The 15,177-nt window shown below is 36.5% G+C and overlaps 1 protein-coding gene across 5 annotated transcripts in view; it reads left to right on the forward strand.

The window, feature by feature from the left end:
- The window catches only part of YPEL1 (yippee like 1), a 46,588-nt gene extending 35,610 nt beyond the window's left edge, over positions 1 to 10,978 (forward strand). For all 5 annotated transcript variants that reach the window (XM_054006372.1, XM_054006371.1, XM_054006373.1 and 2 more), the window contains 3 exons: positions 3,197 to 3,240; positions 4,806 to 4,914; positions 6,404 to 10,978. In XM_054006372.1, the coding sequence (XP_053862347.1) occupies positions 3,197 to 3,240; positions 4,806 to 4,914; positions 6,404 to 6,493 (243 nt within the window). In that variant the 3' untranslated portion in view covers positions 6,494 to 10,978. The remainder of the gene's footprint in view (positions 1 to 3,196; positions 3,241 to 4,805; positions 4,915 to 6,403) is intronic.
- Positions 10,979 to 15,177: the final 4,199 nt, after the last annotated feature.

A 15,177-nucleotide genomic window follows, 5' to 3' on the forward strand; every position in this document is an offset into this window, starting at 1 on the left:
GGTATAAACAGGCCTACTGTCCATAGTGTTTCAAAGTGGCAGATTTCTCCTTTCATATTGCTAGGTGGCCACAATTGCATCCCAAATCACTGGCCATTCCTGGTCAAAATGGTATAATTCACTTTTACCTTTTCCTTTGACTGATGCCCTAGTTTGCTAACTGTATTTTAACGGGGTGTATGAGACATTATTATTTCAAAGCTGATACTAGTATCGATGCCTTGTGTCCTTCAGACTGTGTAAGAACTTACATATACTACGTTGACTTAGTTATTGGCTTCTTCTGTTTCACAGTATATAGAGGTGACAACTTTAGATTGAGTGCATAACAATTTGTATGGGAAAAGTCTCATAAAGTTACTGCACATAATTTAGATCTTTCATGACAAACTCTCTGTCTTAAGCTTTAATGATACAGGAAATGCTATGAGTTATTAGGGTTGGGGAAGGGGCCAGGAGACATTGTGTGAATGATGCCTATAATTCAAATGGTTTTAGGTAATAAAAAGTAAAAAATCTGTACTGCAAATTTCTGTGAAAAGATCCTGTGTAATGGGAAGTCCTTTCAGTGGTGTTATACGTGAATGTAGTCTTTCAAAGAAAATATTTACAGTGGGATTTTTCAAAAGCACTCTGACCTAATTCTGCTCTCACTGAGTTCAGTGGGAGTTTTACCATTGATTCAGTCAGAGCAAAGTTAAGTCAGTGCTGAGTATTCTTAAAAATCCCTCCCTTAATTGACAAACAAATTGCACTGTCTCCTCTTCAAATTATGATTCATTTTCTTTTGAAGTAATATATGTAAGGGAAAATGAGGATAATTTAACAAAAATATCCAACTTGCTTCAATAACTAACGAAATTTCTATTATTACAATATTTATTCCTATCCATATTTCTCAAGATGACCCATAATACCTGATAACATAATTGATTTAGCAATTTTAAAAAGTGGAGAAACACATTTCCATCTGAGCATTTTGAACACTTTCATTGTACACTTAATGGTGGGTTGCCATAAAGCAGTTTTCAAGGAATAATAAAAAGTACTCAAGTTTTCAGGTAAAACCTTTGATGAGAATGCTTTTTTTGTTGTTGTGGTGGGCGGGGGGGAAGAGGGGAAGATGATTGTAGCCATACCATCTTGGGCTGTAATCTTGTGAACTACATAGTGTTGGATCTATTCTATTCAAGTTTTTATAGTGCATTAGCGCCATGGTATCTGAGCACTATCCCAAAGTGCAGTAAGTGATCTGAATAGCATCTGTCCTGTGGTTCTTTCCTTCTTTTTCTCTTTTCCTGCTTGGGGGGATAGGGATAGGAATTGTATATGGAATATTGTTGAAGTTAGTGGGTGGGGGTGGATTTGGTATGTATGATGTGCTATGGGCTTATATGAGCAAAGGCAAGGTCAAAGAATTATTTCCTGCATTTGAAATAGAAAGTGGTGAGATGAGTTGTGTTTTCTTGGGAGGTCTAGCCAAAAAACAACCAGAGTACCCAGAAAGTTGTGCTGGTGATACAGAATGAGTGTTCTGAACAGATGCCCAACAGTAGTATCAGAGGGATGTGTGCACTGTACTTTTGGAAGTACTGTTTTTTATGAGATTTAAAATCAAGATCCTGAGTACGATAGTCATTGTGGCCCTTTTCCCAAGAAAATGGAATTTGGTCAGGACAGTGAGGATAATAACATCCAACCTGGATAATTACAGTCTCAATTCTAAATTCCCTCTATACTTTCATTTGGATATGATAGTCTTCAGTTCCTTATCTAAACAAAGCAATAGTATTGCTGTAGCTGTTAAACTCTGTCTCATTCTTTGACCAGTGTGGCTGCATTTCAGTAGTAGGTGACCTGACCATAAAGCTATATCTAATACATATTACATCCTAAAACCTGTTAAGTTTGCATGCCTCTTAGTGTGTCTACAGTCTTTGTAGGCCTTTATACTGTTTCTCAAATAATACAATGTTGCATATGCTTTTTTCCCTACAAATAGATATACAAATGTACAGTGTAGTCTACTACTTTATATATCAAAAGGAAGCAATGAAGGATGTGTGTGTGTGTGTGTGTGTGTGTGTGTGTGTGTATATGTAAGGTACTTTACAAGACTGTAGAAAAAACTGCAATATTTCATGATGATGATTGAGAAATGGCATGTAACTGCATAATGAAAAACTGAATTGTAATGCATACGCATAAGGGGACAAAGTTAAGTAGGGTGACCAGATGGGATGAAGAAAATATTGGGACACATTGAGCGGGGGAGGGGATGGGGGAGTCCCGCCGGCTGAGCAAAAAAAAAGGAGAGTCCCGCCAACAGAGAAAAAAAAAGCAGTGTGAAATATTAGGACAAACACCTAAATATCGGGACGTCTGGTCAACCCTAAAGTTAAGGGTTGTGCATGCAACCTTAATTCTAATAATTTTAGACTTTTGAGTGCTTAACCATTCAATCTAACATAGTTTTTATGAAGGAATTTCCTCTGTGACAGGCATGCTTGGGGAATAACATGGAAATTAGCCTGATAAATTTCTCTAGGGCAGACAAGGGTTTAGTGGCAGAATACTGCTATCTTGTTTCTTTTCTGGATCAGTGTCTGAGATCAGCCTCTGACATTCCCTACTCCAGAATGATTGGGGAACGAAACATACTTCTGCTGGGCTTTTCTACGCTCTGTTTAAGGGTCATATTCTAAACTTTTGATGGGAAACTCCCATTGACATCAGTGAGACATTTCCTTTGGGACAAGTGTAACAAATGGCGCTAACATAGGCCAGACTATGGACTCTAACAAAAATTGTAACTTGGCCCACTCCATAGAACTTGGTTAAATGCATTTTTATGGACAGTTAAGGGGATTGCTAGCCAATACATTATGCAACCCTTTCAATTTAAAAAAAACGGTAAGATGGAAAATGTGAAGTTTGGAGAAAAAATTGTGTTTTCAAATTGAGGCTTTTATGGTATAGCTTTTTTATTTGTTTCCTTGTTCTTTGCTGGTACAAAATCTTCCATTATTTTCATATTACATACAGATGCGGTTAAAAGTTGTCATGTGCAATAAAAGTAATTTCTGTATAAACCTTAATTTCTTTAAAGGCAACACTATATTATTTTAAATGATTTATAACACATCACTTCTGAAACTGTTGTATTTTAAAGATTATATTTTTCTCTTTCTTACAGTCTTTTCAGGGAAGCCAGGGAAGAGCCTACCTCTTTAATTCTGTGTAAGTAGGACTACAATTACATACTTTCTATGCAGTATCATCTTTTGGTATGTTCCTCAAATGGGCAAAATACTCAACATTAGTAACAGTCACACTTTCATCTGCTCTTTCAAATTCTTTTCTTAATGGACTATAGCCTTATACTAGCAATCCCTGTTGATAAGTGTGACTGGGATAACTGGCCTTTCTCAGGAGAATGTTACTATTGTGCAACTTGTAGTCTGAGTCTTCCTTACAGTTATTTAGGAAATCCTATCATTAGTCACATTTAACTCTTAATTAGAAATAAAACTTTCAACTGCATCTGATTCTAACTGAATTGAGGCAAGTGACACTAAACTGTTTTATTCCAGAAAACTAGGGAAGGTTTGAAATTCAAGTAAATTACGTTACTGTAACTTTACTCCGGATATCATCACTATAGTCCAAAGCAAAGCCGTTATTTTTTCAAGTTAACCTTTAGAATGTTTGAATATTGGCCTTGAAAATTGCAGATTTGTCAGAAGCAAAAAGCCAGACATATCTCAAGAGGGTCCAATGTTTGCTGTAGCCCCTTAACACTGCAGTCCTACATACATGCTTGTTACCTTGCTTTTATAGATCATGAACTAATTTAGATTTTGTAATATGCTGTCATTGGATTGCATCTCTATTTTTAACTAGCTGAATTGCTCAAAGCAATTCCTAAGTAGAATGCAAGTCAGATGTGTCTGTTTTATTTTTATAGACCAGGTAATTACGGTGAAGATTGAAAGATGTGACTCTACCTTTTACAGATATCTTTATTCTTTTATCTGTAGTTGCTTCATGTAGAATTGAGATGCCAAGCATAGTCAAGAGTACTACAGATCTAGGTAGTATAACAGGTTTAACAAAGTGTTGCTTGATTTTCCTAGAATGACTATTTGACTAGTATTTTAGGCATATGTTTTTGATTGGGAAAGTTTCGTTTTGGAGCAGTACTCCATAGCTAGATGTGCAAGAGGCATTCAATTGGTTTTTAATATTCACTGTCTGTGATTATTGTATTTTAACCTATGGTCTATAGCATAGAAATATTGCTAAAGCCTTTCCTACATTATTGTAATTGCATTGTTACAAATGCCTAGTGTAGAAAAGGAAAGCTGTAATTGGCACTGGTGGCGCTTACCCCTGATTGAAAGCAGCTAATTCCCAGCATGGGCAAGGCCTAAGATATAAGCCATCTATCACTTATTGTTTTAAGTACTGTTAAATGTGGTTTATTTATCGTGCTTTGTTTTATGTTACTTGATGACATGAGTGATGTCAAGTGATAGTTAACTCATGCTAGAAATGACACCATTTCACAGTAGACAATGAAAAACAAAATGATTACACTTTTGTCTTCTTGCCTCTTTAAGTATAACCCTAGAACTTAATTTCACAAATGTTTGACTAAAAATAGTGGCATATATATCTTGGAGACATGGTCTCAGATTTTGCTTGAATTATTTCATCTCCAGGAGAAAAGTAGGATGTTGTCAAACAAAAAGCAAGATCTGTCTTGCGGTTTAAGATACTACTATTTCTGTTCTTTGTTACAGGGTAAATGTGGGCTGTGGTCCAGCAGAGGAGAGAGTTCTTTTGACAGGTTTACATGCTGTAGCAGATATCTATTGTGAAAACTGTAAAACCACTCTTGGATGGAAATATGTAAGTAATGTATATAATAATTTCTTTCTTGATCAAACATTCATATAGGTAACAGTCCACAGAAGTTGTCTTTAATCTACTGAGGCACCATTCGTTATTGTTATAATGAGTGACTCTTAATCCATTGCATCCACATCCAGCAGGAAAAAAAACTATTGCATGTATAACTAGCGTGTGCAATAGAAGCAAAACTATTATTACTTGAATGTTATAGCAGGTTCAGCGTCTCACATTTTGAGAATAATAAAGCCAATGTAAGATGTAGGCCCCATTATAGTAGTCTGGGGATTTTTTCTATAGTGCCTATTACCTTGGAATTTAAGTGCCACACACATTTTGGTATTAAAACTTTGGATGTCAAGTTTTCAGATTTCTTTATTTTCTTCTTTAATTATCTGTCATTTTAAGAAAACACAGTGATGTAGTCAAAGCATTAACTATGTTGTTAAATGGCGAGTATATTGTACACTATGCTACAAATAATCACAATAATTAACTCAATTTTGTGGCTGAAAAGTAATCCAGACTGCTAACATGCTACAGTTTTCACACTGTGAAAATGTTGAATTCTTCTTTGAGGTGACCTTTGCATATTTCCACGTGTAGAATGTACTCGATTCAGCTGAATTTCAGAATCTTCTGGAAAACAGCTGCATGTGTTCCCTCTCATAGTAATAATAAACATCCAGAGCTGAGGTTGTGACAGGACTGTTTTCTTTGTCCAGTCATGGAATGAAGGAAACCGAACAGCTACATTAGAAGGTTCCATTTCCATATACTAACTTTGGTTTCTGTCATCCCTTCTCTTACCATGCAAGACTGGTTTGGAACTCAGAACCTATGATATTCTGATAAACACACTCCACACTCTTTCAAGTAATGAAAAACAACACCTGTCCAAAATTTTAAGTTGTTGCTAGGAAATCACCTACAATTAAGCTGTGGCTTAAAAAAAATTCAAAAAATGGGAAAAATCACAATCTGAATCCAGCAATCCCAGGGTTAGATTGAGGAAAGATTGGCCTTAGCAGACCAAGAACAGACACACACACAATCTTGGCTCTGAAATAAAGTACCAACATGATGATCCTGGCATTCCAGAGAAATGACAGTCATGTTAAATGTCTAATGTACCTTGAGAGCTGCTCAAGATATTATACTGATGGGGATCATAGTAATATCTAGGTAAATAGATATATGTATGTACTATAAATGTTGAATTATAGTTTTATACATAGGCATGTGCAATTTTATATTAACATTTTAGTGTGGATTTTATATAAAGGACACCATATGTGCTAAAAATTAGATATTTCAATAAGGAAAGAGAAAACATCCATACAAATAAAATATCCCAGAAAGCCTTAATAAATGTTACAAATGTTAATTATCTATTCATTTTTATTTGTATGTCAAAATTGGTAATGAAATAATGTGAAAAACTAACTCTAACTCAGTATTTTAAATATTTTTATTTTCTTGTTTCTAGGAACATGCTTTTGAGAGCAGTCAGAAATACAAAGAAGGAAAATTTATCATTGAACTTGCCCATATGATCAAAGACAATGGCTGGGAGTAAATTAAAAGCATTTTTTCACTCTGTTTGGACAATATTCTGTGGAACATGCTTTATAAAGACTAATGCAAATGAAAGGAGGATTTTGGCTGAGGTAGCTCTGAGAATATCACTGAACTTCGCAACCTCACAAATGAGTAGTGTAGTTTATGTGGCTCTTTCAGGCCATGTTTGCCTTTTTCTCCTTGTGTAAGTTCCCTCTTTTGTATATGTATTCTTGTGTGAACAGTTGTTTTGGAACATTTTGGATGACCTTTTTCTAAACTCTCAAGTTCTAGAGAAACAGTTCACTAACTGCAAATGAATTTTACTGGTTAGCATTTTTATTTGACCTATGCCTTTAATGCTACCTTTTGCTGTGCATGCTTCTTGCCTAAACACCTACACCAAATCTAGCAGAAGACTGATATGAGTCGTCCTGAAAAATGTATGGGCTGGAGGTGTCTTTTTATATGTAGCAATTTCTGATATCTCTGGCAGTGAAAGGGATGCAGTATTTAGAGTATTCATTAATTGCTTTTTAAAATTTGGGAGTACCATAATCGGTGTACATCTTGCAGGCAAGTAAGTTAAAGGAACAGTGCTCATTTAGAAATCTTTTGGTTGCACTGACTCATATTAGTAGATCTTAAGTTTTGCAAAAAAGAATACATTAATGATTCAGTATTTTTAGTGCAACTAATTTTCAAGAATACTAAGGCAGTGATACTGTAGAATATATTTAATCAACATAATTGCATTCCTTATCCAGCAAACTTGTGTCTTGAAGGGAGAAGTTGATAAAATTATAGCCTGCAAGATCAAAGGGCACAAAAATATATGCATCTTGTATTTATAAAAAATTAGTCAGTGTAAACAAGTTTTTGGTACTGTGCCTTTTAACAGTAACAGGGACTTGTGCCTCAGTGAAGTTTTATGGCTGGTTCCATGTAGCTGTGTGGTCTAATGCACTGGACAAAGAGGTTGTTCTAAAGAAAATTCATTGAAGTCTTCTGCTTTTGCTACACTTCAACAAAAATATAGTTATTTTTGTGTGACAACAGGCCAGAGCTTATAAGATGGAAGTTAGTAACTGTACCTGCAGAAGAGTGGGGGTTGGTGGATGGGCAGGAAAGTGTGAAGTTGACTTCATTTCTTCATAAAATAGAATAGCAAGATAATTTTTAAAATAAAAAGGGGTTTGTTGGTTTGCTGGATAAATCATCCCCAAAGACATTTTCATAATAAAATTTATATAAAGCTCACATCCTTTCTGTTTTTTTGCTTTTTTCCAGCTGCTTCTTAACTGGAGTGATTTAGTAAGAAAGCCTTCTGTGGATGTGTATCCACAAAATTTACTGTTGGGTTTTGTGCATGCACTTTCCAGAGAGGTTTTAAAAAAATTAATCTTGTGTCTTGTATTAGTTGCTATCTTTGTTATCAAATGAAAAGTATTTATGGAGGACCTTTTGTACTTAGCTCCCTTAATGCTTGAGGACAAAGTGGTTGGCAACGTCTTTTACGTTAACACTACGTAAGTACTATGATGGAATGAACAATACGAAAGCCTTACAATAGAATAGAAGTTAGTGTCCTTTTAATAACTATTTTAACATGGCATTTGTGAAGATTGCAATGTGTGCCATTGCTGCTGCTGTTACATTTTGGATAAATCTCTGACAGGTTTTCAAAACTCTACTGCACTTTATTACCAGACATCATTCATTTACAAACATGCCAATGACTAGGAGCAATACAGAAGCTCTACATCAGGAGCTGTGATAATGAATCTACAGAACTTAAATTTTAAAAAGTAGAAATAGTAAAAACCTTTGGGTTTACGTCCAAAGAACTGGTCTAGTACAACTGGGTCCAATATGGATTTTGTGGGGTGCCTTATACTGCTCCTCCATAATCAAGAATTAGATTGAACCCAGGAGTCCCCTTTATCTGAATGTCATTGGCACAAGATGGTCATCTGGTGCTGCCATCTGTTCAGTCTGAAAGAACCTGGAATTCTGTTTTGTTTGGGCTATTTTTCAATTTTCCTCTAATATAATGTCCATTGCCAACAATGAAAGCACCGAAACAGCTATCAACAAGGAGTTTGTGTTGGCTTCAAAGCCTAAATGTAAAACCCATGAAGATGTCTATAGGAAATTTATATTTTCTTTGTCTGGCTACAGACTCAAGAAGAATTACACTGAGTTGAAGAAAAAAACACCACGATCCTTCACTATAAAAATGAGAGTACAAATTTAAGTTTAATTTTTTTCTTTTTATGAGAGAGAACAATCTCAAGTAATATTTTAAATAGTGGATTTGGATGTTTCCTATTAATGAGCTTTTTTTTTTTTTTTAACTAGAAAAGATATTCTTATTTAGATGCTCAACCTCTTTTTTCAGTGCATTATTTATTTCTATTTCAAACTGGACATTTTCACCAAAACCTTAATTACCCTTGATGCCAAAGGTTGGGATTTCATTAAGTGCTTAGCACCTAAAACTTCAACTACTGGCATAAGGAGTTAATGTGAGTTATGTATAATGTTATGGCTTTTAAGAGAACCAAATAAAGCAATATTCTTATTAGTCTTTTGAGGGGAGGTAAGAGGGAGTAGAGAAGGAGCTATAACTAATACAAAATTCCTACTCCACACTACTATGTAATAATTCTTTATGCTTGCTATGATATCTGGGAGTATGTGAACCTTTTTTTTCTTATTGCTTAACTTGAGCAGTGATTCTTTGAAACAGTTCTCCCATTGTAAAGATGTGGAGAGTTACGCCTAATGGTTTTGGTGAAAGTTGGTTCCACATATTAGTGGCTACTGGTTGATGTGAAGAGGTCAGTCTGGTCACTGAACCTTCCAGCAGTACATTAAAAAGAAAATCTTACTTGAAGAGAATTCTACAAAGCATTTTCCCTCTAACTTTTTTTTTTTTTTTTTGTAATATATTAAGATTATATTTAAAGGTTTTGTGTGTTCATTCTGGGCAAGTTTACTTCCTCTCCCACTTGAGCACTTTTGTTACTTGTACTGGTTATTTTTATTGTTGATCTTACCATTTATTTTGTATTTTTTTTTATAAACTGTAACAAAAAGTTTTTGTGAACTCTTGTTTCACGCTAGCTCTTTCTTGGACCAAATGAACCAACTACGAGCTGGCTTCTTGGAAAGAATGTTCATTGGGATACATAAGAATATGCTAGCGAAAAATATACATGTATTGAAAGGATTTTCTTTTGAACTCATAAAAGCTATGGCTGTCCTAAAATAATTAAGCATCATAATTTGACATGATTTTGGAATCTGGTGCCACATTCTTCATTGTCTAGGCCCTAAATAGTGGCTGTAACACTGGAGTTACAATATTGAGAGTCTGCTTCAAATGCCAATATTCTTTCCTTGGTTTATAACTATGGACATCTTTTTAACCAATGAAAGGCAATACTGTCATTTACACAATGTTAAGTTGCAAAATTTCCTGTAAACTGTCTGACAGAATTAGGGAGGGCTTGCTGATACATCAGCCTTACCACTTTTGCTGTTTTGGATTTTATTTCTTTCTTTCACTGTGTTGCCAATTTAATATACAGTATTTTATTACCCTCTTAACCATCCATAACCTCTTCTGACTAGTTTCTGCCTGTTGCTAAAAGGGGCTGGAATATGTGAACTTTTTAATTATCTATAAACTATATAGTGATGTAGGTTGAATTGTAACCGAGTACAAATAAAGTCCTGATGCCCTACTGCAAACTAAATATTTGGCAAGTTTAAAAATAATCAGCAGCCTCTCTGTAACTGGCTTAATTTTCATGCATCTAATCTTATAGCAACTTGTGGAAGACTTGATTTGAAATTAATTTGATTTCAAGTGAACGATACCTCAAAGTAACAAACAGAAGCAATTAACCCTTTGATTATGGAAATAGTAATACATTCATATTGCTCCCTAATGTAAACTACATTTGTGCTAACGTAGGGTGCTCGGTACCATTTCCAATGGACTTGAAAATTTTCCTTTATATATTGCTCTCTCAGATTTTTTTCAGATATGAGGATCATATAGTCAAATTGCAAGACCTGTATCTAGATTGAGATACCAGAGCGCCACAAAGAGAGACAAATTTTAACATCCCAGTTGTATGATAATGGGACAAGAGTGGAAGGAAGCCATCAAATTATTGTTAAACTTGTAGGATATTGTATTGTACTTCATTTAGCACTCGTGTAAGTCAATCAGCAGTATCTATTGTAAAGGAACAGGAATTTCAGAGGTAATTTTGAAAAGGACTGTTACAAATCATTTAAGGCCTAAAGCATGAGTCATAAATGGCAACTGAGTTGTGCCTCATATTGTTTCTTAAACACTTTAAAATGCTTTCTTTTACAGATGACATGGCTGCTTTGCTGTTTTGTCCTAGCAATACTGTATATCATTTGTTGTTTCACTATATTGTATCTGAGGTATCACAATAAAAGTTTCAATGGTTTTGTTGAATTACTTTTTAACTTTGTGCCATTTGTGGTCATGGGAATCGTGGTACGCTATGTGAATACATATTTGAGTTATAATGTCAAGCTAAACATTTGCTTTTTCTTCATAAAAATGTATTTTCTAAAGATAAGAAGTTAGGATATGTCCCTGGTCAGTGGGTCTCAAACCTCTTGCTCACAACTTTGGAGAATGCTTAATGGCACTTTCAGAACCTAAAAGCATAACAAACTTATTTTCAAAAGATTCTGCAGAGGAATTGCCTTCTTTTTGAAGGAAGATAATTTGGGGATCTAAACAGATTGGATGATGCCTCTTTATTTTATTTAGTAAACTTGGCCAGCCTGACACAGCAGGCATGAATTTCAGGGAAGCACAATAAACGCAGACACTTTCTTTTGTATTTCTTCTTTGGTCAGGAGGAGCTTTTGTGATTCCTCTTTAATCAGAAAAGTTTTTAAATAGTAAACATTAATTTAGATGGCAGCTGAAAACACCTTTGAAGGAGTTCACTCCAATGATTTAAGTGCAGAGATATTTGGAGTCACTTTTTAATATATACATTACACAAAGTCTCAACTTTTAGTCAGTAACGGGTATGATAGAGTTCTGTGAAATGCAACTCAGGCGTCTCCATTTGAGGACTTATGCCATCATAGACTTTGCAGAAAGTATAAATCTAAGCTAGCATGTATGTACAAGGACCTTGGAAAGTATGCTGCGTCTCCTAGTAATGAAGGACTCTGCAGCATTAATGCCATTAACTGCTAATCTCATTCCCTAGACCTACATAGGGGCTGCTAGGACACCCTCCACCATCTCTCCTGGGGTGCCTGAGATGGTTGATGATTACTTTTTCAGGAGTTCCAGCAGAAAATTTGTTTGAGCAAAGAGAAAGTTTTGACCATACAACTGGAAAGGAAGATATTGTGATTAAAGAAATTCATTTAGAACTCAGGTGATCTGGGTTCAGCTCCTGCCCTATCCACAGGCTGCCTTTGTAATTTGGGTAAGTCACTCTTTCAGTATCTCAGTTTCTCTTCTATAAAATGAGACCTCATGGTGTGCTGTCAGCATAAATTCAATTAACATATCTAAGGCACTCCTATGCTATGGTAATGGGGCTATACCAGTGCCTAGATAGTTCCTGGCTTCTCTTTTGAGAATATGCCCTGGCAGTATCCGAGCTTCTTAGGGATTTATAGGAGTTTGACCCCAAACATCATTCAGAGTCTCCCATCAGTCATCGCTTATGGGTTCTATGGGAGAAGTATTCAGAGGTTATTTTAATAGTTGATTAGAATGCCATGTTTGGATGTGTAGATGTAGATTATAATCTGACACTCATCAAACCCCTATCTCTCCTAATAGAACTCCCATCAAATCAAACATCCTTCACAGGAAAATCTTAAGAGCTTAAATAGGACCTGCAGCATGGTCTGGGGGTCAGCTGATGTTTAGGTTTTGGCAAACTGTTAAGGAAAATAAATTAATTATCTGAGGATGCCAACAGAAAGTGTCCAGCTTCTTATCCCCTCATAATTAAACTGACCCCGCCTGGTTAGAAACTGTCAAGCCTGAAACAAGACAGGGGAGCTGGAGAGTGAATCCTAGGAGCTGCATAGGACAAAACAAGCAGGAAGGCCTGAATGAGTGGAACACGGCAGGAAGTCTCCTTGCAGGAGGACTGTGGGAATGGGAGCCCAGAACAAGAGGTCCTTCCCAAAGCAGGGGAAGGAATCACAGGCATGGAGGCCTGGGTAAGTGGTAAATTGTGGGGAGCTCTCTTGTGGGAAACCTGACTTGGGGCTATTGAAGAAGTGTCACAGGAACAAAGCGACTGTGGGAGCTCTCCAGCAATGTCCTGGAGAGTGGAGGCCTGGGACAAGGGCAGAAAGAATCTGGGGAAAAGCCATGTTAATGACTCCAAATATGAGCTGGAAATGACATTGCAGGTGGGAGAATGGAAAAGGATCCATTTGGAGCCTTTTTTTACTCGGAATTTTGGGAGAATGGTTTTATCACAAGGGTTCTGTGGACTATTGAGCAGGCAGAGGAATAAATAAATCATGCCTAGAGGCAAGCTTTAGAATTGGATATGGAGAGAGACTGCTCCTTTTATGGCTGGACCAAGGGGAAACTAAGGCAGGTGCACCTGTCATGGCAGGGTCTGACATGGGGGCGTGCAAGGCAGGGCTGCCCTATTGCAGAGCCCTACCTACAGTCAGTAAAAAATCTCTTAAAATTCCTTTAATCAACCAGTTGATTAAACTAGTTACATTTTCAAAAATGTTTCAACTGATTTGAACAGTTGTCCATTCTTTTGTGTATTCAAGGTATTAACGGAATTGGAAAATATGCTTCCTGGAGCATAAGTGTGGATGGTTCAAGAAAGCTACCGGTTCTTCGAGGCTTATGAAGCATGGGCTTTGTTGTGGTTTTGTTTTGGTGTGGGGTGTTTTTTGTTTTGCATTACTAGGGGAGATACACAACAATGGTGCTAGACACAGTGTGAAAGATTTAAAATATCATCCTTTCTAGAAAATTGCCTACCTTTGAAATAGGCTAAAATATACAGCTGAATCCACTTGTTCTAGTTCCTTAGCATTGTAAATTGTTGCTGGCTACTTGGGATATACAGGAGGTCAGATTAGATGATCGGATGGTCCCTTCTGGCTTTAAACTCCGTGACTCTATGTAACCTGTAGTGTCATTGTGCATAGTGCGTATTACTGAATACAAAGCTATCGGCCATCCTTCAATTGTTCCAGTTTGTGCATTTTCCTTTGGGCGGAGGAAAGGAAGTGACATTGTGTTCTTGATGAGGCTAGAGACCAGGACCTCTTACATAGATGTTTTTTCTTCTTATGTAGCTTTACCAACTTCGAAAGTACAGTGATAGCTGAATGCTACAATATTGGATCAGGACATAACCCCCTTTGAACTGCACAAGAATGGGTATTGTCTACTTGCCATGAATTCAGCTCAGGTTCACGCTGCGCCTCCAATAATCTCGCATTCTGTCTCACAAAAGGGTGTGGGATTCTTTACATTTGAGTAAAATTCTGTTTGATCTCATACTGGAAAAAACTATTTCACTGCTGCATATATAATTTAGAGTAAGTCAAACAGCTTCTTTATACTTTTCCTGGATTCAGTCCCCAATGAGAAAAAGTACCTCTGATATGTTTTGAGAAACTGGTTTAGAAATACCATTAATGTTTGAAACTTAGATATTTTCACTTTTTATACGGATGCAACAGAATTTTATGATAAAAGTTGGTAAAATGTATACTAATTTTGGCAAAAGAGAGAGAATCTGAGCTACCTACATGTTACCAAATGATGGAAGGGTCCATTTGGAACAGAATTTGGAGCTAATGTAGTACTTTTCATACTCCAGGCACCTCACAGTAATAACACATTAGGTGTTGATAGTCCAATGACTATATATAGGCAGCTACACCAGCCATTATATGCTCAGCAATGTGCTATAGTACACTTTGGCAATCAGATCAACATCACCAAGGGAACTGGAATGTTATCTATTCTCTTTAAAAGTGCACCTGGGATATTTGACTTCGAGCTGGACAGCCATTAGGGGGTAGGGAACTCCATCACCTTTTAGTAACTTTTATGAGAACACAAACTGTTCATCTTAAGAAATTAACCCCTGCATTTGTCACTTGATGGAAAGCCCTTGTCTTTACACCTTAAAAATATCTCAGCCATGAGGCTAGCCTATGGTAAAATATGACAAAGTCTCTATTTACAGATGTCTGATTATTCTAAATGGGGTGTCAGTAGTGACTACAGCTTAAGCAGTTAACCCACTTAGAGCCCTTCTCAAAGGCTAATCTTGTCCAAGTGTGTTTACCATTTTTCACCTTCATCTGTTGATTTCCCAGTCTTGCACAGCCTGTGGAACAGCTGAGTAACTGTGTCTGCAACTGGTGAGCAAGCCAGCTATGGATTCATTGGCTGAGCAGTGTAATTCTTTGGCTCTGGAGCATCTCTTGAACAATGTGATAATATTAACTACGACTTCTCTTGTAAAGACTAGCCCATTGAAGGTTATTTGCTCATTCATTTTTGGCGATGTCACTGGTTGGGACTTGGAGGCTGAGCACAGCGAAAGCAGACTTTAGGCTCTGGGATGCTTCTACAGACATAGAAGCAGGTTAGTCTGTGGTTAAGTTAAATTA

The sequence above is a fragment of the Malaclemys terrapin genome, chromosome 16 (assembly GCF_027887155.1).
Source record: "Malaclemys terrapin pileata isolate rMalTer1 chromosome 16, rMalTer1.hap1, whole genome shotgun sequence".
In the NCBI taxonomy this organism is placed as follows: Eukaryota; Metazoa; Chordata; order Testudines; family Emydidae; genus Malaclemys; species Malaclemys terrapin.